This window comes from Pangasianodon hypophthalmus, chromosome 27 (genome assembly GCF_027358585.1).
Source record: "Pangasianodon hypophthalmus isolate fPanHyp1 chromosome 27, fPanHyp1.pri, whole genome shotgun sequence".
Taxonomy (NCBI): Eukaryota; Metazoa; Chordata; class Actinopteri; order Siluriformes; family Pangasiidae; genus Pangasianodon; species Pangasianodon hypophthalmus.
The window spans coordinates 17,246,044-17,270,051 of NC_069736.1; the positions used below are offsets into that span (position 1 = coordinate 17,246,044).

Genomic DNA, 24,008 nt, shown 5'->3' on the forward strand with positions numbered 1-24,008 from the left:
CGAAAGTAAGAGGAGCCTGTGACCTCCAGGCACAGAACACACACACACAGAGAATGCGGATACAGAGAAAGAACATTAACCACAAGGTACAGAGCCTAACAACGAATGGTTGCGGGTTTTTTAAAATAGAACTGAATTAATCGATTTGGGACAGTTCCAGTCCTAAAGGAAGATGTAGTTCTGTAGATTTGGGATGTCATTGCACGTACTACATTTTAGTGTTTTTCCTTCTGATTGTGATTTCACTTTACAGATCATTTTACCTATGCTCATATATATATATATATATATATATATATATATATATATATATATATATATATATATATATATATATATATGTGAGCATAGGTAAAATGATCTGTAAAGTGAAATCACAATCAGAATATTACAATATATATATATTATAATACAGAACACATCTATACAGGTATAGAGATAGATTGATAGATATAGATATATAAATATATTGTGAGCCTTTTCTCACTTGTTATTATGCAAGTGAAGGAAATTTTCAGTCAAGGATATACATTCCTGAAAAAAGAGCGTGGAGGAAATTCCTGCAGGTTGCATATAAATAGCTCCATCACCACAGCTTGTGACACACCTGAAAAGCTAGTTAACACACACTTAGTAACTGATGACCATACAAGAAACTGAGGCTAAAGCCATCTGCCTCATTGATGATGTATCTCAAAGGTCTGATAATCTCCCAGTTCTTGGTGGTGCTGGTGGTGAAGAACAGCTCGGCACTCTCGTGTGTGCCGTGTTATCTTTTATCTGGATGTCCAGAGCTGAAATGTCCGGGCGGAAAAGTGATCGGTCTGTGCGGTTGCTGCTACGTGTGTGCCAAACAACTAGACGAACGCTGTGGGGGTCTGTATGGTTTAATTGGGACATGCGACCAGGGACTCCAATGTGTTCTCCCACCTCAAGAAGTCAATGAGACAGTTACAATTATTCATCATGTAGGAGTTTGTCAAGGTGTGTATAATATGTATATTCACATTTCTGCATTTCTTTTCAACAATTTGGTCACAAGTGTCTTCTATATTTGCTGTCAAGAGTTGTTTTTATTACATTTTTTCCTCAATAATTAATGTAAATTTTCCTGTTTTGACATGTTGATATATAGTTTGTTATGGCTACATTTTTTTTTAAATCATTTTCAGTATTGTAATCATCAACAAATGGCTTTGTATAAAAAGACGTGAAGTTCTTTCCAATATTCAATATTGACATTTTTGGAATTAAGTCACCAACTCTGAATACAGCAAGTGATAAATAAGTAGCACAGAATATAATACAGGGTTTGTACAGATTAATTACACCAAACTCACAAATATTTATTACAAAGTGCTGTTAAAGTGTGGCTTGAGTGTCTATTTTTTTCTCTGATCATTATTAAATCCTTTAAATTGAGTCGTCATTTAATGTACCTACAATTACAGCAAAAACCACGCCAGGACCTGAAGCAACAATACGACCAGGTGAGGCTTTATTATTAGTACATTATTTACTATTTTCAATATTGTAATTATTAACTAAGGACTGTGTACAGTATAAATGTGCTTTATGCGGATTGTAGTGTTAAATTTATTTGTGTTTTTTGCACAGCTAATGGCCATACAACACCCAGCACACCAATGGCTGGCATACTAACAACACGAGGAGAGGATTTCACAGAACACAAAACACCTGACCACCAAGAAGGTCAGTTTTGAGTCTTGGTTTCTGTCCACTGACGCTAATTTAATCTTTATGGGCTGTATTTAGAGTTGAGCTAAGCACACATAACGAGGCTTTAATACTGAAATTGCTTCAGACATACAGTAACTCTGGTCCTAAGCACCATTTATAAGTTGCGGAAGAATTACGCACATGGGCCGGAGTTTGAACAAAATACAGGCATGCTTGATCAGCTTATTCTTCAAGCCATCTGCAAATTTTCTTTACAGGAGAAAATTAAACAAAACTTTATTTTATTAAATGGACAAATCAAAACAGCAAATTAACAGTATGATAAAATAGGCTACGTCCTGCAGACATTATGATTTCATGATCTCGATTTAGTATCAATTTAGTTTCATGATCTTGAGTTTTGGCTTCATTTAACTGTGTGCAGAGAGTAAATAATAGGATGCGCTGGATCAAGTGCTATTTCATAAGATGCGAAATAATGAGTGTGGAAGCCACAGTGTTAAATTAAAGCAAATTTGTAGTGATTAATGTGATAATTAATGTGAGAGTCTCGTAAGAGATTTATTTGAATGCTCACCATCTTTTCATTTACATATCATTTTCTGATTTTTTTTTTTTCGGGTTTAAAGGCGAGTGCATGTTTTTAAATTGGCTATTGAAAAACTCTCTTTCTGACTACACTACTCAAGAAATATCCAGCAACCTAATATTAACTCCTTACTACAAACAGGTGATTTGCATAATCTGAATAGGCAGCCAAAAAAATTAACTGCGTAACCCAACTCTGAATACAAGGAACTTTCCCTCTGTAAAATATTGACCTAAAATTTGAATGACTCTGAATACAGTCCTACAAACCTAGAGATAAATCAAAAGTGTTAAACAAGTAGAGCAGAATATAATACATGGTTAATGTAGCCTTATTACAAAAAACACACAAATATTTATTCCAAGGTGGTGTTAAAGTGTGGAATACGCATCTATTGTTTCTCTGATCAGTATGAAATCTTTTCGTTTGAGTCATTATTAAATAAATGTACCAACAATTAACATTACAGCAAAAACCACAGCAAGAAATGAAGAGACGACACGACCAGGTGAGGCTTTTTTAAGTTTCTGATTTATGAAAGTACATCATTCAATTCCAGTTCCTCATACAACCACACCATCAATCAATCAAGGATATGTTTTGAATTTTCACAAGCAGCCCTATTTTTTTCTTCCAGCCAATCCCACACTGAGAAATAACACTTCACCAGCACAACAAGGTGAGGCACTCTAAAGTTTTGTTTCATAATTTCATACTGGTGATTTAAGCAATAGAGTTATGTAAATTATGTAAGAGACACACAGTTAGCATAACACATTTACAACACAGCAACTCATTACATAAATCCTTTGATGAAAATCATTATAGCACAACAACTGTGCAAACATCATTATGAAATCTTTTGGCTTGAGTTATTATTAAATGTACCCACATTTAATACTACAGCAAAAACCATGGTGAGGTGAAGTTTTATTACTTTGAATCTTTCAATTCAGCAGTCACTGTCAATCAAAGACATGTTTAGAATTTTCTGTAATTTCACTAGGAGCCCTCTATTTTTTCTGCATAGGTGATGTTCTTAAAACCGGCACCACACTGAGACAAAACACATCAATAGTACAACAAGGTACACGTTTATAAGGTTTCGTTAGTAAGTACAAGGGTAAAATAAAACATTAAACTTGCAATGTCTGAAAAGAAACCTGATTTTGTCCATCAAAAGCAAAAAGTGGTGGATATGTACATGTTAACCATCATCACATCAGTTAATCAGTGCTTGGTTTTAATTATACTCTAGGCTTCTTATAAGAGTAGGCTATCATATTTTGAAATCTTTATTAACCATTCTTTCATTTCACTGAAACTGGTTTCCAATTAAAGAAAGTGGTGTGTAACGCAGAAGCACGAATGTGAAAGCATTATCATTTCTAGTCTGAACAAGCCAAAATGAAAAAGAAATTGTTTCTTTTTCTGTGTTGCACAGCTAATGGCCATACAACACCTAGCACACCAATGGCTGGCATACTAACAACACGAGGAGAGGATTTCACAGAACACAAAACACCTGACCACCAAGAAGGTCAGTTTTGAGTCTTGGTTTCTGTCCACTGACGCTAATTTAATCTATATGGGCTGTATTTAGAGTTGAGCTAAGCACACATAACGAGGCTTTAATACTGAAATTGCTTCAGACATACAGTAACTCTGGTCCTAAGCACCATTTAGAAGTTGTGGAAGAATTACGCACATGGGCCGGAGTTTGAGCAAAATACAGGCATGTCTCAGTTACGCACAATTCTGACATTGCACTTAAGCACATTTTTCTTGCAGGAAATGTATGTTTTGGCTGTAAATACACACAAAAAAACATGAAATGTCACTCTGAGGTCAATATTAAATACATTAATTTATGGCACTAATAATTAATTAATTAATAGTCTCATAAAATAATCTCATTAAAATCTTCATTTATTTTTAGCATGGAGGACATTGAAGAAGACTCGTTTTAATCAGAGAGGATTAAATGTTTTGTGAATAAGCGTAACAGGTGACTGCTTGATCAGCTTATCCTTCAAGCCATCTGCAAATTTTCTTTACAGGAGAAAATTAAACAAAACTTTATTTTATTAAATGGACAAATCAAAACAGCAAATTAACAGTATGATAAAATAGGCTACGTCCTGCAGACATTATGATTTCATGATCTCGATTTAGTATCAATTTAGTTTCATGATCTTGAGTTTTGGCTTCATTTAACTGTGTGCAGAGAGTAAATAATAGGATGCGCTGGATCAAGTGCTATTTCATAAGATGCGAAATAATGAGTGTGGAAGCCACAGTGTTAAATTAAAGCAAATTTGTAGTGATTAATGTGATAATTAACGTGAGAGTCTCGTAAGAGATTTATTTGAATGCTCACCATCTTTTCACTTACATATCATTTTCTGATTTTTTTTTTTTTTCGGGTTTAAAGGCAAGTGCATGTTTTTAAATTGGCTATTGAAAAACTCTCTTTCTGACTACACTACTCAAGAAATATCCAGCAACCTAATATTAACTCCTTACTACAAACAGGTGATTTGCATAATCTGAATAGGCAGCCAAAAAAATTAACTGCGTAACTCAACTCTGAATACAAGGAACTTTCCCTCTGTAAAATATTGACCTAAAATTTGAATGACTCTGAATACAGTCCTACAAACCTAGAGATAAATCAAAAGTGTTAAACAAGTAGAGCACAATATAATACATGGTTAATGTAGCCTTATTACAAAAAACACACAAATATTTATTCCAAGGTGGTGTTAAAGTGTGGAATACGCATCTATTGTTTCTCTGATCAGTATGAAATCTTTTCGTTTGAGTCATTATTAAATAAATGTACCAACAATTAACATTACAGCCAAAACCACAGCAAGAAATGAAGAGACGACACGACCAGGTGAGGCTTTTTTAAGTTTCTGATTTATGAAAGTACATCATTCAATTCCAGTTCCTCATACAACCACACCATCAATCAATCAAGGATATGTTTTGAATTTTCACAAGCAGCCCTATTTTTTTCTTCCAGCCAATCCCACACTGAGAAATAACACTTCACCAGCACAACAAGGTGAGGCACTCTAAAGTTTTGTTTCATAATTTCATACTGGTGATTTAAGCAATAGAGTTATGTAAATTATGTAAGAGACACACAGTTAGCATAACACATTTACAACACAGCAGCTCATTACATAAATCCTTTGATGAAAATCATTATAGCACAACAACTGTGCAAACATCATTATGAAATCTTTTGGCTTGAGTTATTATTAAATGTACCCACATTTAATACTACAGCAAAAACCATGGTGAGGTGAAGTTTTATTACATTTCTGATTGTTGAAACACATCTTTCAATTCAGCAGTCACTGTCAATCAAAGACATGTTTAGAATTTTCTGTAATTTCACTAGGAGCCCTCTATTTTTTCTGCATAGGTGATGTTCTTAAAACCGGCACCACACTGAGACAAAACACATCAATAGTACAACAAGGTACACGTTTATAAGGTTTCGTTAGTAAGTACAAGGGTAAAATAAAACATTAAACTTGCAATGTCTGAAAAGAAACCTGATTTTGTCCATCAAAAGCAAAAAGTGGTGGATATGTACATGTTAACCATCATCACATCAGTTAATCAGTGCTTGGTTTTAATTATACTCTAGGCTTCTTATAAGAGTAGGCTATCATATTTTGAAATCTTTATTAACCATTCTTTCATTTCACTGAAACTGGTTTGTAATTAAAGAAGGTGGTGTGGAATGCAGAAGCATGAATGTGAAAGCATTATCATTTCTAATCTGAACAAGCCAAAACGAAAAAGAAATTGTTTCTACTCCCAGATTATAACCGGTTTAGCATATTAAAAACCTAGGAGCTATTTCATTTGAGTGTCAATAATAGCGGTGGCATGGTGGTTCAGCAGGACAGCTCCATGAGTGGGTGAAGGTGTATGTGTGTGTGCGTGCGTGTGTGTGTGTGTCTGTGTGTGTGTGTGGGTGGGTGTGGGTGGGTGTGTGTGGTGACATGCGATGGACATCCAGGGTGCATTCCCACATCGTGCTCAGTGTTCCCAGGATAGGCTCTGCATCCACTGCCACCCTGACCAGGATAAAGTGCTTACAGAAGATAAATGAATAAATGTTAATTAGCTCTGTGTGTGTGTGTGTGTGTGTGTGTGTGTGTGTGCGTGTATGTTTGTTTGCTATTTTGTGTTTGTACAGTTTCTCCTGGTCCTTCCAACATGAATACAAGTCCAGATTCAAAGCTGCAAAATGGAGTTTCTGCATTCCTCCGAACAAAAGGAGTCGACGTTTTATGCCTCATCATGTCTCTTTGTGTTTTGTCTCTTTTGAAATGATGTCTGTATTGTGATTTAACTAACTTGTGTGTGTGTGTGTGTGTGTGTTTTGCCTGTATATACTTAGTGCTGATTGCCATTCTACTTCTGTTTCAAGAATTTAACACTCAACATAAATTATAATGTTTTCCAAAAAAAAAAAACGTATTTCTAGTGTTGTGTGTGTGTGTGTGTTTCAAAAGTTGCCAGTACAGAAGACATAAGGAAAGGAAAATATTTCTAGTTTCAGTGTTTCGATTTAGAAGAAAACCTGAACAATTGATGAAACTGAAGGTTTTAGTCATTTTCTCCCCTCCAAAATCGAATTTCCTCAAAAAGTTTAGTTTTGTGAGAATTTCCTAAGTTTTGATTCCTCGTAAATGGAACTCCAGACTGTTTTACATACATTCTTCTACAGTACAGGCTTACTAAATCATTTCTCCTTCTCTGCTCTTCATTGGCTAAATAAAAGTTCTGCAGTAGCTGAAACTATCACATGGCAATGTACGCTAACACGCAGTTCTAGCAGGCTAGTATTATATTAGCTTAACAATACAAACATTACAAAAAGCAGTTTTTCCAATAGGACAATACAATTTTATAACAAAATAATGTTACTGTAATCAAAAAGGGTTCCTTATGTTACCAAATACGTAAGGAGACAACAAATGACAGCTCCATGGTGATACACACACAGATCAGAGAAGACAGGTTGACAGTTTTATGCTGTGAGAAAGCCGTAATTGACATTCAGAACATTTTTGGCTCACGTACTTGTTTTTCTAGATCTGACCCTCAACCTTATTTGCAAACAGTGACTCATCAATCTCATACTGTGATCAGAAAAATCACTGCTTCCCTCCAACTGCACAAAAAAAACAGGGTGTCGCCCAAAAAAAAAAAAATCATGCTGTCAGGAAAAGCTCTTCCTGTGGCTAGTGGCGTTTTTGCCTCGAGGTGACACCCGGCTGACCTTTAACTCTGGCACTGAATCTGAGGAAGACACAGGACCACTATCTATCAAGCACAGGTAGCACAAATCCCCACAGCCATACGAGCACAAAACACACTTTGCAGGTGTGTGTGTTCATGTCATTATTCCTTTTCATACACAAATTGAACCTAACCGCCACCTTCGCTGACCCTAACACCTGTTTCTTAACGTGCTGAACGTCAGGTCCCTAATGTTTGTCAGAAAACCGTCTTTTTTATGCACAACCCTAGCTAAGAATAGGTCAAATATTTTATTATGTTATTAAAACCAGGGGAAAAGTTCATGAATCTAGCTAACAATACGTAAACTATTACAGTGATGTCATGTGATTTCATTCAAACTCACTTTCTTTATTTAAACAGAGGACTACGCCTATCTTTGTCCGTTTTTGAGACCTAGGTTTAACAAATGCCCCAATTTCAGATTGATATGTAGTGTTTTATATAATTTTTCACCACAGATTGGTAGATATTGATGATGAACAGTTACTCAAAAAAACAGACATATGATTGGTCAAAAAGTCTTGTGGACCTGCTGTTTATCGTATGTCTAAGTTCCGCCTTGAAAATCGAATGACAAATAAATAAAAATATAAAACCTTTGCTGAGAAATCTTTTTTCTACTTACTGTGAAACTACGAAATGAAATTGCTTTCATAGTGTGGGTGCCAGCTGAGTTTTAAGGGTTACTAAGGATCCCCTGAGACAACACACACCACTTCCTGTGTGCACTTCTGCCCTTCCCATAAAGAAAATGAAATGTCTAGATTTCTACTTTAGACACTGTCCATGTTGAAAAATGTGCAATGAATGAGAAGTGGTTTCTCCCACGGTGACTGAAAGGATAAGCAGCGTTATTGACTAGCCACAATGTAAAAAAAGGTCTTAAGGTTAAAGCTTTTCTACTCTATTATCCATAAAGGAGTTTGAAAGCCCAAAGGTCACGCACTGCATAAATAAATCAATAGCAGTGACCTACTCATGCTAATAGGACAATTTGTTCAGGGTTGCAGTATAACCTGCATAGGCTTTACTAAAAATATACACACAGTGCTGCTCATTTCATTGATTTTAAAGATCCATACGATTCCTTCTTATAGAATTCCACAGGGCATAAAAGGAGAACGCCAGTATACACAGTTGCAATATTTTGCTCTTATTTCCATCTCATGTAAACACATATGCATGAAATCCTTACGACCCGAATTTTCCCTAATCTCCATTTGAAAAGACTGACCTTCCAATCATTATTTCTCAAAGTATATAAAACTTATAGATCACAGGTTATCAAGGGTGATCCTCGTAACAAAGGCCACAGATCATTCCTCCTCCTCCTGACATCCAGGAACACAGGAGCCACAAAGCTCTCAAGCTAAATCATGACTGATAAAAAAATGCAAAATACAATCTTATAATCAATCTTACAATAATCTAAGAGAGAGAGAGAGAGAGAGAGAGAGACAGACTGATTCAGTAACACACTACTGCCATACTTTTGTTTGTAAAAGAAGACAGTGCCCCCTGTATTATTTAGTCATGTACTGCACTTAAATCTGAAGTGGGTGGCGAAGGTGAAGATGAAACAGATGGAGGTCACACACACACACACACACACACACACACACACACACACACACATACACACACACAAAGGATCAAATGCCTTTTTCCAGCTCCACGCTCACCTGCACCTGCCCCAAATCATAAAATAGAGGAAATTAACACCTTATTTTATTAATTCTTTTAAATTTTCCTTTTTATGTTTTTAAAATTAATATTAAATTGTTCTTACACCCCTTTAAAGTATCGAACAGGTTGGCTGAATTCCAAACTGCCTCTCAATATTAGTGCACTATATCAATAATAGGAGGTTGTTTGGGATTCAGCTTCCAGCTCACTACAGAGGTGCACTATATAGAGTATGAAACAGTGGCTTCTATAATATACCTGTCTATAGTGCACTATATTTCCATTAGGAAGTTATATGGGATTTCTATTTCCTCCCCTTTATAAATGTGTACTACAGAGAGCAGGAACAAGTGGGTTCTATACCAGTGGTTCTCAAACTGGGTTCCCAGGGTGGTCCATGGAATTTCTTTTTTGTTACAGCAGTGAAAATTAATTAATTAATTAATTAATAGAATATTACTCTATACATTTGAATACTGAGCCTAATATTTAATGTTCACAATAAAAGCTGTGCTGAGGGGGTTCTTTAAATTTGTTTTATAAATAAAGTGGTAATCATGAGTTCTTTGGGATTCAGCTCCATATTCTCTACATGTGCTCTATAAAAAATGTGAATTAAAGAAAGCAAAATCAGATTCAGATACACGTCTGTGTTCCATCTATAGTGCACTATACACTGCCAGTCCCTCTGTATTAACATTTTTGGTTGAAATTCAAGAAATGGCTTCATAAATTCTCCAGAATTGGAAACTCTAAGTAAGAAATATAAGCTATAAGTGAACTGATAGATGTGAGACTTTTTATTTGAGTGGAGAACAAAAGCTGACTAAGATCTAAAGATCTTAATCTAATCTGAGAGCAGATAACAAACAAGTCCTTGAAAATGAAAATGTAGGTGTTTGATTGAACACTTTTTTATTTAAATTATTTTAATATTTAATAGCCAGTGGTGTGTAAACTCTAATAAAAGCATAAAACATTGCATATGCATAACTACAAACGGATACAAAGTATAATATATCTCCTGATATTCTTTAATAAATAAAATAAAAGGAATGAAACACTTCGGGACATGCTGTTATAGGAAATAATCAACTTTGCGTAGGACCTTACTTATCAAAGGCTTTAAATTAAGTGGTTAAGTGTTACATAAACCTGGGACCTATATTAGAAATATAAATTTAATACAGACACTGACGCTCAATGTCAAAATTTTGTTTGTAATGTGTCAATTCTGACACATTAAATAGCGTACAAACCCAAACTTATACATGAAAGACAAAAGAAAAACAATGACTTTCTGTGGAGACGTTTATTTAATATTTTATGGAAGGAGTCTCCAGTGTCAGTGCTTTGCAAAGGTCAGAGGTTTCAGACACAGAAAAGTCTTCAGGACAGAGGAGTTTATTCTTTGTGGTTTCTTGTTACCATGACAAGCTTTTTTTTTGTATGTACTTCAACAGAAAGAAGAAAGAGAGGTTTGTGAGGGAATGACTGTTTATAGCTGCTATAATGTAAGTGATAACAAGAACTAACTTCTTTAATGGACATTCCACAACATTAAATGCAACTATAAGCGGATAAAAATGAAAGACGGTGTTGTTTAATACATAATGTAATCGGTGTCAAATTGCTGTGGTATAAGAGGAATAAAACACTTCGGTTATTGGAAAATGGCATTTTGGCATGTAGAAATGTATTAAACTGTTCAAATAAACAGATTATAATCATTTAAATTAAATTGTTAAGCAGTAGTTTTACTAGTGACCTGTATTACGTTTAATGCAGCCTCCAATACGAAATAACTTTTTTATTGTTTGTGTGTGAATGAAATTGTGATACATTAGGTAAAAAGCTTTTTCTAACCTAATTTTATTTCATACACAAAAAGAAGTAGAGCTGATGAAAAAACTAATTAGCCTAGCATTACTTCATATTCTGCTTAAAGTACATGAAAACACAAAAGAAAAGAAAAAAAAAAACAATGAACCGCTTTTTAAACTTAATGCAGCTTAAAAAAAAGTGACAATAAACATTACAACTGTGGTTTAGGTCACGTTAAAAGAAAAAAGAAAAGAGTAAATATGTTAAATATGTGTTGTTACACACGGTAAAAAAAAATATTAGCTTGTTTTGGTAACGTTTCGCGTTTCCAATTAATTGAGGTGCATTCTGGGAGAGAGAGAGAGAGGAGTGATTGACGTGGCGGCCATTTTGCCGCTGGCCGCTCGGTTCCCATTGTGTGTGATAGTAAATACTGACAGTGCCAGGCAAAGCTCTGCACATATTTCCCTGCGCCAAATTAAACACATTCGCTGAAGGTAAGTGCCCAGACTGCTCACCAAATTTATCCTAAAACACTTTTTCACAGCTTTGTCGAACTTTTGGGTGAAATTATTTTTATTTTACGCGAAAAAACCGTTGTGTTTGCGTCGTCTGAAAAGGAGAAAAGCGCTGAGAGAAAATAGGCTCTCCTTTTCCGTGTCGTCGGAGGGAAGAAAATCCGTCCCACTTTTAATGTGCCTTTTTTACTTCGGTTATTCGCCTTGAATTCGCGACTGAAAATTCCTTTTAACCGGCCATCTTGTTGCACAAGGGTGTCTAGTCTGTTGTCGTGAAATGTTTGAGTCGGTTCGCGTCACGGATTTTGAATTTTCTGTCAAAGTTTACGTGCTTGTCTCCGCTTCGATACAGGCTCTCACTCACAGTTGCTATTCGAATCGCGGCCATAATCTTGCGGTAGTGGGCGGGGCCACAAGAGGCTGAGCTGCCCCCGCAACATGTCAGCGCCGCCGCTGATTGGCTGGAACCGGGAGCTCTTGACGTTTCATTGGTTCATGTTCGTTGATATAATACACGGCTCTGTGATTGGCTCACAGGTGCTTTCGGTCCGCGCTGACTGGCTCGTTTTGTTTATTGCCTTTGTTTTTTTTGTTTTTTTCTTTATTCTGCGCGTGCGAGAGGAAGTTGCCTGAAATAGCGTAAGGGACCGGAAGCCGCACGTGCGTTCACATTCTTGTCATTCTTTTTCTTTTATTATTTAAAGGTCAATATTTTTTAAATTAAAAAAACACTTTATTGTTACATTTAAATGTAAAAATTATGATGTTTTCAGGAAAGTTTACAGGGTTAGGACTATGTGCATCTTATCATTATTAATAATAAAATTATTATAATACAAATGCAATAAATATCAATAATTTAATACAAAAAATAATGTTAATTGACTAAGTAATGCTTTTTGTTTTTGTTTTTGATGGTGAATATTTTTCTTTAAAACACTTACAACTATTATAACTTTTTAATTTTTTTATTAAATATTCATTTACTGCACAAGTAGAATCCAAAACTATAATATTAGATGTAAATAATATGATATTTTCAGAAATGTGTTACATCATTATCATCATTATTATTATTAAAATAAATTAAAATTAATACGCTGCAATAAATATACATCATTAATAAAACAGTACTGTTAATATTTAGATATACAAATTTTATTTTTTAAAAATTATTATTATTTTTATTTTAATTTATCATGTTAATTGATTTTTTGTTTGTTTTATTTATTTTTTTATTTTTTATTACTATTCAGTGCCATATATTATTTCTAGGATGTGGAATTAATAAAGTATATTTATTAATGTTAAGAGTTGTTTATTGTTATGTGTACGCTCGAGACCCGAAGCCGTTGCTTGCGGATGTTCGGTGATGTACAACAGTTGAAACGTAGTGTTTTGATGGAGTATTTTTCACACTTCTGTTCATTATAAAACCGCTTCTGCTCCGTATCGACTCGGTTTGTTCTTTTCTCTCTGCAGCAGATTGAGGAAGCATGGCCCGTACCAAGCAAACCGCCCGCAAATCTACAGGAGGCAAAGCTCCCCGTAAGCAGCTGGCCACTAAAGCGGCCCGTAAGAGCGCGCCCTCTACTGGAGGAGTGAAGAAGCCTCACCGCTACAGGTCACACTCTCACACTTTTTCACCTGGGCTTGAACTCCGACATTAAATTAGAAATTTTCTTCTCATTGATATCAAGGCTTTTTTTTTTTTTAATCAAGTGGAACTACTCATTTTTCAAGTTGCAGCTACATTTTTAAAAAAATAAATAAGTAAAATCATTTAGTGTTATGCCACTTAAATCCACAAGAGGGCACTCATCGTAAATATGAAGCTTTGTAAAGCCAGACCTGATAAAATTCCTTGCAAAAAGCAAATAACCCCAACTATAAATCTATATGCGAGTAAAAATAAATAACAGCAGCTACTTGCTGAGCACAGAGCTTTACTGAGGTAGAAAGAATGCTGCCCGGAGCACTTTTTGTGCTGATATGGATCAGTTGTTTCTGATTGTGTTCGATCGTACTGGGTAGATTTTTCATCAACACACACATTCACCATGGCACGATAGAGGCTGCTTTTTTTTTTTTTTTTTTTTTTTAAACTGTGCAATGGTTGATGTTTGTTTAGCATTTTTGAAATGAGTCTCCAGTGTCAGTGCTTTGTAACAGTCAGCGGTAAAGCTGTAACTTTTCCAAGTTTTCCGAGTCAGGAAAATCTTCAGGATGGAGGGCTTCGTGGCTTCTGAGTAATATGACAAGCTGAATTTTTTGTCTTATTAACTTCAAGAGAGAGAAAAGCAAGCTAAACTGGCAAAGGAATGACTCTTTATAGCTGTTAAAATGTTAGTAATAACTTGTTTCAGGAACTTTCCACAACATTAAATGTAACATTATACATAATTTTTTTGATTTAAACAGAAAAAAAACCAAAAAACGCTACATGTATGATAGTGAGATTTCACACTGAAGCCGACAATATCAGGGACAATCAATCAAACCTCAGCCGCATTCGAAAGGGTATTTAAGTTTAAATATGATACGATCTGTGTCCAGGCCCGGCACAGTGGCTCTGCGTGAGATCCGTCGGTACCAGAAGTCCACCGAGCTGCTGATCCGTAAGCTGCCCTTCCAGCGCCTGGTGAGAGAGATCGCTCAGGACTTCAAAACGGATCTGCGCTTCCAGAGCGCCGCCATCGGAGCCCTGCAGGTGCGTGTGAGGGTGTGTGTGTGTGTGTGAGGGTGTCTGTGTGTAAGAGGGTGTGTGTGTGAAAGAGGGTGAGGGTGTGTGTGTGTGTAAGAGGGTGTGTGTGTGTGAGAGGGTGAGGGTGTGTGTGTGTGAGTGAGGGTGTGTGTGTGTGAGTGAGGGTGTGTGTGTGTGAGTGAGGGTGTGTGTGTGTGAGTGAGGGTGTGTGTGTGTAAGAGGGTGTGTGTAAGAGGGTGAGGGTGTGTGTAAGAGGGTGAGGGTGTGTGTGAGGGTGTGTGTGTGTGTAAGAGGGTGTGTGTGTGTGTGTGTGTGTGTAAGGGTGTGTGTGAGGGTGTGTGTAAGAGGGTGAGGGTGTGTGTGTAAGAGGGTGAGGGTGTGTGTGTAAGAGGGTGTGTGTGTGTAAGAGGGTGAGGGTGTGTGTGTGTGTGAGGGTGTGTGTGTGTGAGTGAGGGTGTGTGTGTGTGTGAGGGTGTGTGTGTAAGAGGGTGTGTGTGTGTAAGTGTGTGAGGGTGTGTGTGTGTAAGTGTGTGAGGGTGTGTGTGTGTAAGTGTGTGAGGGTGTGTGTGTGTAAGTGTGTGAGGGTGTGTGTGTGTGAGGGTGTGTGTGTGTGAGGGTGTGTGTGTGAGAGGGTGAGGGTGTGTGTGAGAGGGTGAGGGTGTGTGTGTGTGAGTGAGGGTGTGTGTGTGTAAGAGGGCGTGTGTGTAAGAGGGTGTGTGTGTGTAAGAGGGTGTGTGTGTGTAAGAGGGTGTGTGTGTGTGAGGGGGTGTGTGTGTGTGTGTGTAAGAGGGTGAGGGTGTGTGTGTGTGTGTGTAAGAGGGTGTGTGTGTGTGTAAGAGGGTGTGTGTGTGTAAGAGGGTGTGTGTGTAAGAGGGTGTGTGTGTAAGAGGGTGTGTGTGTGTAAGGGTGTGTGTGTGTGTGTAAGAGGGGGTGTGTGTAAGAGGGTGTGTGTGTAAGAGGGTGTGTGTGTGTGTGTAAGAGGGGGTGTGTGTGTGTGTGTGTAAGAGGGAGGAAGTGGGCAGAGTGTGAACTGTCATTATTTACAGCATTACACACTTCTGCAAATATTGTGATTTGTGTCACTAACATGAGCTTCTTAGTATTGAATTAATGCATAAACAGTGTATCACTGTTAAAGGTGCAGTCAGTGTTTTTTTTTTTTTTTCCTCATTCTTCTTAAGATGAGATTCGCCTCATATTCCTTTTAACCCTTTTAATAAAATATCTGATATTTTAAAGTAAAAAATGATCTCTGTGCTACTCACGGTTCTGTAACCACCAGAAGAAGAAGGAAAGAAAAAAAAAAACAACAACAAATGACGTGGACCACGACAAACCAACCAGTCAGGACAAAGAGGTGTTTTTATATCAGCCGTGTTACCTCTCGATGAGGCGTTAAGGTTTTTGGGTTTTTGGGGGGTTTTGGAGAGAAGGCTGAAGAGAGGAGCCGTGTTTGTGTGGAGTCTGAGTTTTAAAACCACTGACCTAAGAGAACATTCACCAAAATCACTGACCGCACCTTTAAATTTGAGACTCAGAGCATATATTACAGTGTTACAGATATTGCCACATATTGTGTTCTGATCTGTGTGTGTGTGTGTGTGTGTGTGTGTGTGTGTTAATGCAGGAGGCCAGCGAGGCGTACCTGGTGGGTCTTTTCGAGGACACCAACCTGTGTGCCATCCACGCCAAGCGCGTCACCATCATGCCCAAAGACATCCAGCTGGCACGCCGTATCCGCGGAGAGCGCGCCTAGACACTTCTCGTCCTGCTCCTTCCATCCTTTCTGTCTTTCTCTCTCTCTCTTTCTGTCTTTCTGTCTCTGTCTCTCTCCACTCGTCTCTCCCCTTCTTTCTTGGTAGAGTTTAGAATATCTGCGACGGGGAGGCCAATGTGTTTCAGTCTACTAGTGCTGTCTCACTGACGCGTAGGGTACCTGTATGTGCATGTAACAGACGCTTCTGATCACTCGCTCGCGCGCGCACACACACACACACACACACACACACTCACTCACTCACGCATGTATAAGAGTCGGAGCGTAAACGAGGTCCACCCTTGCCAAGCTTGGGGTTTGAACACACACAGCATGAGGGAAGGTGGAATCTGGGGTTAGTCTGCTTAAGGGGAGCGGCAACTTCCACAGCAGGGTGCTACTAAAACTGCCCCAGACCACCTTCACTTACCCTCTTATCCACCCCTCAAACACCTTAGAAACCTCTACCTGCCCTTATCTGCCCCCACACACACCTCACAAACCCCTACCTGACTTACCTGCCCTAACAAACACCTCAGAAACCCCTACCTGACTTACCTGCCCTCACACACACACACCTCACAAACCCCTACCTGACTTACCTGCCCTCACACACACACACCTCACAAACCCCTACCTGACTTACCTGCCCCCACACACACCTCACAAACCCCTACCTGACTTATCTGCCCTAACACACACCTCACAAACCCCTACCTGACTTACCTGCCCTAACACACACCTCACAAACCCCTACCTGACTTACCTGCCCTAACACACACCTCACAAACCCCTACCTGACTTATCTGCCCTAACACACACCTCACAAACCCCTACCTGACTTACCTGCCCTCACACACACCTCACAAACCCCCTACCTGACTTACCTGCCCTCACACACACACACCTCACAAACCCCTACCTGACTTACCTGCCCTCACACACACACCTCACAAACCCCTACCTGACTTACCTGCCCTAACACACACCTCACAAACCCCTACCTGACTTACCTGCCCTAACACACACCTCACAAACCCCTACCTGACTTACCTGCCCTCACACACACCTCACAAACCCCTACCTGACTTACCTGCCCTAACACACACCTCACAAACCCCTACCTGACTTACCTGCCCTAACACACCCCTCAGAAACCCCTACCTGACTTACCTGCCCTCACACACACCTCAAAAAACCCCAGCTGATTTACCTGCCCTCACACACACCTCACAAACCCCTACCTGACTTACCTGCCCTCACACACACCTCACAAACCCCTACCTGACTTACCTGCCCTAACACACCCCTCAGAAACCCCTACCTGACTTACCTGCCCTCACACACACCTCAAAAAACCCCAGCTGATTTACCTGCCCTCACACACACCTCACAAACCCCTACCTGACTTACCTGCCCTAACACACACCTCACAAACCCCTACCTGACTTACCTGCCCTAACACACACCTCACAAACCCCTACCTGACTTACCTGCCCTCACACACACACACCTCTGAAACCCCTACCTGATTTACCTGCCGTCACACACACCTCAGAAACCCCTACCTGACTTCTCTTCTACTCAAACACCTCAGAAACCCACCCTGTTGTTTGCATGTGCACCCACAGGTCTATGTCCCCCAGCCCAAATGTGTGTGTGTGTATGTGCGTGTGTGTGTGTGTGTGTGTGTGTAGGATCAGCAAACCAGCATCTATTGGTTATAAAGTTGTTACTTATAATATTGATGATTACTATTATTGTTGATGGTGTTTTTCTTTTTTTTTTCTTTTTTTTTTCTTTTTTTTTCTATGATGCATAGTCATGAATTGTTTTACCACTGTTATGGGACAAAAAAAAAAAGCAAAACTACAAAAAATTTGAATGAGAAATTCTTTTTGGTTTTTTTTTCGTATTATTATTATTATTATTATTGTTATTATTATTGTTATTTTTTATTTTTTTTCCATGGTGATTGCCGATCCTGCTCCTCCTGTTCTAACTTTCAGGCAGCCACAGGGGGGCGCTCTAAACCAGCCTCTCATTCACTCTCACTGTTCTTCACGTCCCTCTCTCTTCTCTCTTTTCCCTTTTCTCTGTCCACTCTTTCTTTTTGTTTTTGTTTTGGGTTTTTTTTTTTTTTCTCCACAGATCGGCATTTGTTAAAAATTGTAGCAAAAAAAAAAAAATCACGTTTAGTTTTTGGAGTGTTTTGCTCTCTTCGTGTAGATTCTCTCGCTCTCTCGTGATACACATGTATAACCTCATGTTCCTGTTTATTTTTCTTATTCAGAAATTTAAATAAGCTGATCTTTGTATTTTCCAAATTTCTCATACTATGGTGGTAATAAATAGATGTTACACAACGTCCGTTTTGGTTTTGATTGTCTCAGAAAAGAGTCATTTTAAAGATCTCGATTTATCCTTTTGACATTAAACATCTTACGCAGCATTTCTATGATGGAATAGCACAAGAATTTAGCATGATCAGGATATTTGAAATAGTTGTAATTGTAGTTAATGTTTTAATGTTTGTGTTTTACAGTAACCAACTGATGTAACATTTGGGAAAAAAATTTTACAGGTGAAATAATCTGTGATCCTGATTCTATAAATGTATCATGGAGGACCATTGCAGCATTAATGGACTGTAATTTCTGCTCTTTGATAAAGCAAGAAATCCAAATAGATAACTGTATGATGCGTTAAAAAGTTTATTAAAATGCAATAGTGATACAGTCATCACTTAAACCAAGTGTAATAGGGATACAGTGAACTCTGAGGGTTAAAATGAACAATGTACTTGAACCGTGATGAATCTCGTCTACGTTAGAATGTTAGTACATGCTGATAAACAGTGTTATAGCAGTAATGAGGTAATGCAGGACTGTCTTATGTGTTTTATAGGAATCTACTGACATGTTTGTGAAGAACAGTGAAAGTTCTTGTCATTATGTGTATCTATACTGCTGGTAAATAATTGATTTCGAGGCGTTGGAGGTGTTGCTTTCGTCCTCACTGATGTGCAGAGGGAAGCCTCCTTCACATCGTCAATCTCAGTTCCTCAGCTGCTTCAGCTTCTCGATAAAGACTTCTGAAAACAGATATTTGTATATAAAGGTGAGTTAAGCAGTGATGGGACTGGAACCCACAACCTCTCACCTGAACCTGAAACACACAGCTATGTTTCGTGTTATACCACAGGTTCATAGTTTTTCTTCTGTTTTAGCACCAAACATTTCAGCGCTTTTATTCCACGTCCAGCTTAAGCACAGTTCCATTACAGAAGTAAAAATACTCCATTTTTGTAAGTGTAAGTAGTGTAGTGCCCAATTTCAAACAAATAACATTTGACTTGTTACTTTGGTGTGGGGTTTTAATTAACTAACTACTCCATCTGTACAGGTGTGAATACTTGGCTCTTCTAGCTAGCTAGAAAGCAAACTGGTTAGCAGGACAACTAGTTACCCAGCTAGCAATTCCCAGTTCTGGGAACATTTGTTTCTGGTTCTCAAAACTTTCTGAAAAGGTTTCGTTTTGGTTTCTGAAATATCAGGGAAAGTTTCTTCCTAAACAATAACCAAAGGCGAACCAAATGCTAATATTAGGAAGACGCTTCCTATGCTTCTACAGAGTTTAAAGGAAATGCAAAATTATAAGAAGCGAAGATCAAGTAGTACTTAGCTAATCTTAACTAACATTAGCTAGCATGTTGCAGCGTAGCTAACATCGCATGTAACAGAACTTTGTCTAGTTAGTGATTTTTATAATTCACTGCTGTAGTATTTCCTGATCTTAATCTGTCTGTCAGCATCATTATTCACTCTATAAGGAGATTTTTGTCTCACTGCTAATGCTGATTTATAGTAGTGTAGCTATGAGGCTTTTTTAATGTTACGTTAGCAACATGCTATGGCAAACACCATAATTGTAGTTGCTAGCTGTAGCTAGTTAGCAGTTAGCAAGCTACGTGTTAACAAGAAGGATAGCTCATAAGCAGATCGATGGACTTTAATAAACAGTGAAATAGCCTTTTATATATATATGTGTGTGTGTGTGTGTGTGTGTGTGTGTGTGTTATTTCCTGTATGTAGAACACAATGTAAAGTGTCTTAACAGGCAAATATGTAAAATACATTCACATTTCACTTTTCACTGATGAAAAATACCCGAACACTTTACACATGCAGCACATTTCTCTTTTTTCAGTTCTCTCTGTTTCTATGTTTTTCAGACATACCGTTATCATCCGTCTCCTTTTCTGCATTTATGATCCCCGGTGACGAAAGTTTGATGATCACATTTTCAGATTAGATCAGGATCAGGCACCATGTGGAGATAAAGCAACACAAACCGAATGATTTTTTTAAAAAACATTTGTTCTTTAAGTCAGCAATCATTTTAATATGTTATATAAATTAATATCAGAATTAACACCAAGTGGAGTTTGACTCCAGCCCTACTGCTCAGAACATACACCACTGATGATTTTCCTGAATCCAGGGTATTTTATTCATTCATTTTGTATTTAATTTATTTCCCTCACACATCCAAATCACTTTTTCTCAAAGGAAAATAAAGAGATGATTAAAGCAGGATCTGCACTGGAAGGTGTGATAAAGTGATTTGAAAATGCATTTTGTAATGTTCAAATGTCTTTCTAGATCTATACATCTACTACTACTACTACTACTACTAATAATAATAATAATAATAATAATAATTTCAGAAATGCTATCAGAAAAACAGTAATTCCCAATGTTTTTCCCAATAATTTTTTTTTTACAATTTTTTTTTAGATGCCTGCTTCAATTTTTCTGCCCTGTAAATAAGCTCCAGCCCCAGAGACCCCAGAGCAGCTCAGCCACTTTTTTCCTTCAGAGATGATGCACAGCTTGTCTGCTAACATAAATACAGTAAATTCCTGACTCTCTGACTCACCCAGGATAAACTTTATAGCCTACGACTGAAAGGTCAGATGATCTTTCAGGTTATATACCGACCTTGACACACTCCCTCGCTGTTGAACATGTCCGGTCCTCTATGCACACACTCGAGGCCCTGGTCACAGGTGCCAGAAAAGCCATACAGGCCTCCGCACTTCTCATCCTTCAGCTTGGCGCACTCCAGGCAGCAGCCGCACACACCCCAAACCTTTCCCCCAGGACAGCTGGGATCTGGCGGGCATTGTACCTCATAGCAGGGGATGCAGGTCAACGCCAGGCTGTCCTTCACCAGCAGGATGATCAGAAGCTGACAGATCAGCAGCCACTTCAGATACATTGTGGGGCAGAGACAGAAGAATTCCAGCAGAGTCACTCTTTTATACAGCTAACTCTCAAAATAAGTGTGTTTCGATGTTTTGCAGTATTTCTCAGGAAAAGACCACCCCCCTCACTTCCAGCCCAAACAGCTGTGTTTTCCAATCCTGCTCCTTTAACCCTTTCATGCATAAATTATTATACAAAAATATCCAGATTCTTTAGATAGTTTTTACTGCTAAAATTTGCATATGACTGCATTTTGAGTTTTTCTAAACATTAAAATTATATTAAAAGAGTAAATGGATGTAAAAAGAAAAAGAAAATCTTCCAGTATGTTAGCACACAGTATAAAAATATTTAATGTTGTAATTTCCAGTAGAAAATATCATTTTTGAACAAAATATAGCAATACATTTGATGCAGTTTAAGACATAGCTATCTTAAAGAATTAAAAAAAAATAGTTTTCAAAAACCTAAGGTGTTCATTGTATTAGTTTATTTTGTGAGTAAAGTTTATAAAGACTGCAAAATTAGAGTAACTGTCTCAAGTGTTTCTGAGGTGATTTACAAAATATGTTTTTCTAAAAACAGCCTTAAATTGACTGTACATTATTCATGATTCTTTTAAATTAAAATTAAAATTCTGAGCCACTGTCTGCCATTCCCTGCCACATGCAAGCTTTAACAGATTTAACAGTGTTAGTTGGCAATGCATTTAATGAAATTTTGGAGCTTTCTCTGCCCATTTATGCAACATTGCTAGAGCTCATTTGGCTCAATTGTTCTGATGTTATTGTTTTTTTTTGTTTTGTTTTTAAATTTGACAAAAATCCTCCCATTTTAACTAAAGTGCCGCTTTGAGAGAAAACGAATCTGCTGCACTTGTCTTAGATTTCTCATGCTGCTAGAATCCATAAAAGTAGGAGACCACATTATTACATTTCTCTGTATCAGTGTCTATCCAACTTGAGGTTTTTTGTATAGTTTAGAGACACATGGAATACACATTAGACATTATTCAAACAAACAGCACAAATTGCTCATATAATTCATAAATTGTAAAGTGACCAATACAGTGACCAAAAGCACTGTGCCTTTTACTCACTTTTGTTTTTTTCTCTCGTGTCATGCCCCGTCTCGCTCTTGTGAGTATCATTCTGCTACTCAGTTAGTGAGGATGTGCAGCTAACTCACCAACTGAACTCTTATCAAACAGCTGCAGCAGGAAACTCTCTGACTCAACTCATATCCTGACACTCTCTAAAGAGGTACACACAGCACAGGGGAATAGATGCAAATCATTGTATTAAAAATGACAGAGTCATGCAATAGTCATACGTTACACAAACCCAGCGGACTTTATGGGTTAAACTGAACAACATACTTTAACCCTGATGAAGCTCTGTTTCAGTAGAATGTTAGTTTATAATGATAAAGTGTTATAGCATACAAGATATTACAGTGATGACATAACAGTGCAGGTCCATTTATCATGATTTGTAAACTGCTGTGTGATTTATAGTAATGTTCAAATTCAAATTCAAATTTTATTGCTCACACACAACCCTACACAATACGACCTGCAGTGAAATGCTTTTTTCATCTGTCTGTGACATAAAAAATAGAATGTACATAAAACAGAGTTTACTTCTATACAGGTAGAAAAGGAAAAATATAAAAATATTTTTAAAATTGATAAGGGATACAAAGATTGGTGGCAAAAGCAGTACAACTGTGTTACTGAAGATGAATATAGTTATCCTCAACTATCCTGCAAGTAAATAAATGATTTTGATGGTCTCTCTTGTCCTCTGGGATGTGCCTCGCTCACATCTTCCATCTCATTTCCTCAACCGCATCAGCTTCTCGATAAACGCTTCTGAAAATGTAAACATTTGTGTGAGTGAGGTTAGCAGTGATGGGATAGCACACAGCCATTTTCACATTATAACACAAGTTCTTTAACTTTTTTTCACTCCAAACACGTCTGTTTTTGTTTCCCAATTTCCAATTTGGTTTTCCAGGAAAGTTTAATTTACAGAAATATAACTTGCATGTTTGTTGGGAATTTTGGCTAAAAGAATGTTCCCAAAAAATAACCAAAGAGAAGCCAAATGCTAAAGTTAGTGTAATGTTCTGTGTTTGCAGGATATCAAGTGGATGTGACTCTATAGAATTTAAAAGAAATACAAAATTATAAGATGGGAAGACCAGCTAGTATTTAGCCAACATTAACTACGTTTGTGTGTGTGCGCCACCAGCTGTCCTCCACCAGCAGGATGGCCAGAAGCTGACAGATCAGCAGACACTTCAGATACATTGTGGAGCAGAAATGGAAAAAAGTCACGCAGAATCAGTTTACAGCTAACACTCTCTAAAAATGAGTGTCTCAGTGTTTGTCAGGAAAAGACTCTCAACTCCAGGCCACTCAGCTCTCCAGTCCTGATCCTTTAATGACCAACGCAGTGTGTGCACTCCCATTTTAACCTCATGATGAATTGACTTCAGGCATGTCAGAGCAGGAGTTTTGATAAAAATGATAAAAATGTGCAGCGCAGGTGTCCAGGATTGGGCGGAAATACTCCACTAATACACACTTTAACACTGCTGTAGCATGTTCAAAATATTC

General features: G+C 37.7%; 3 protein-coding genes across 6 annotated transcripts; 2 read left to right on the plus strand and 1 right to left on the minus strand.

Annotated features, from left to right (window-relative positions):
- The first annotated feature begins 593 nt into the window (after positions 1-593).
- On the plus strand, positions 594-6,765 carry LOC113531215 (uncharacterized). 3 transcript variants are annotated; one of them, XM_034300809.2, is made up of 11 exons: positions 594-984; positions 1,452-1,490; positions 1,618-1,713; positions 2,760-2,798; positions 2,928-2,969; positions 3,321-3,377; positions 3,735-3,830; positions 5,154-5,192; positions 5,322-5,363; positions 5,730-5,786; positions 6,516-6,765. In XM_034300809.2, the coding sequence occupies exons 1-11, from the start codon at positions 684-686 to the stop codon at positions 6,650-6,652; spliced, it is 945 nt and encodes a 314-aa protein (XP_034156700.2). In that variant the 5' UTR covers positions 594-683; the 3' UTR covers positions 6,653-6,765. The 3 variants fall into 3 exon arrangements, with proteins under 3 accessions (XP_034156700.2, XP_034156702.2, XP_034156701.2); XM_034300811.2 differs by lacking the exon at positions 5,730-5,786 and having other exon boundaries at positions 6,516-6,764; XM_034300810.2 differs by lacking the exon at positions 3,321-3,377 and having other exon boundaries at positions 6,516-6,763.
- Positions 6,766-11,474: 4,709 nt separating this feature from the next.
- On the plus strand, positions 11,475-18,481 carry h3f3c (H3 histone, family 3C). 2 transcript variants are annotated; one of them, XM_034300678.2, is made up of 4 exons: positions 11,475-11,634; positions 13,138-13,279; positions 14,212-14,365; positions 15,987-18,481. In XM_034300678.2, exons 2-4 carry the CDS (start codon positions 13,152-13,154, stop codon positions 16,113-16,115), a joined length of 411 nt encoding a protein of 136 aa, XP_034156569.1. In that variant the 5' UTR covers positions 11,475-11,634; positions 13,138-13,151; the 3' UTR covers positions 16,116-18,481. The 2 variants fall into 2 exon arrangements, with proteins under 2 accessions (XP_034156569.1, XP_034156570.1); XM_034300679.2 differs by having other exon boundaries at positions 11,494-11,634; positions 13,141-13,279.
- A 332-nt stretch (positions 18,482-18,813) lies between these two features.
- On the minus strand, positions 18,814-22,640 carry LOC113531238 (cysteine-rich motor neuron 1 protein). The gene is made up of 4 exons (XM_026921817.3): positions 22,485-22,640; positions 21,119-21,386; positions 20,356-20,376; positions 18,814-19,209 (listed from the first exon to the last, which is right to left on the minus strand). The coding sequence occupies exons 1-4, from the start codon at positions 22,533-22,535 to the stop codon at positions 19,172-19,174; spliced, it is 378 nt and encodes a 125-aa protein (XP_026777618.1). The 5' UTR covers positions 22,536-22,640; the 3' UTR covers positions 18,814-19,171.
- Positions 22,641-24,008: the final 1,368 nt, after the last annotated feature.

Bases quoted from the DNA above. Each gene is read 5' to 3' on its own strand.
- LOC113531215 (XM_034300809.2), top strand. From the start codon at position 684: ATGATGTATCTCAAAGGTCTGATAATCTCCCAGTTCTTGGTGGTGCTG. The intron at 985-1,451 runs GTGTGTATAATA...CTACAATTACAG, and splicing joins TCATGTAGGAGTTTGTCAAG to CAAAAACCACGCCAGGACCT. The intron at 3,378-3,734 runs GTACACGTTTAT...TGTGTTGCACAG, and splicing joins CACATCAATAGTACAACAAG to CTAATGGCCATACAACACCT.
- h3f3c (XM_034300678.2), top strand. From the start codon at position 13,152: ATGGCCCGTACCAAGCAAACCGCCCGCAAATCTACAGGAGGCAAAGCT. The intron at 13,280-14,211 runs GTCACACTCTCA...ATCTGTGTCCAG, and splicing joins AAGAAGCCTCACCGCTACAG to GCCCGGCACAGTGGCTCTGC. The intron at 14,366-15,986 runs GTGCGTGTGAGG...GTGTTAATGCAG, and splicing joins CCGCCATCGGAGCCCTGCAG to GAGGCCAGCGAGGCGTACCT.
- LOC113531238 (XM_026921817.3), bottom strand. From the start codon at position 22,535: ATGATACTCACAAGAGCGAGACGGGGCATGACACGAGAGAAAAAAACA. The intron at 21,387-22,484 runs GTGAGTAAAAGG...ATGTATCTGAAG, and splicing joins CACGAGAGAAAAAAACAAAA to TGGCTGCTGATCTGTCAGCT. The intron at 19,210-20,355 runs GTATGTCTGAAA...ATCTGTTTTCAG, and splicing joins AAAGGAGACGGATGATAACG to AAGTCTTTATCGAGAAGCTG.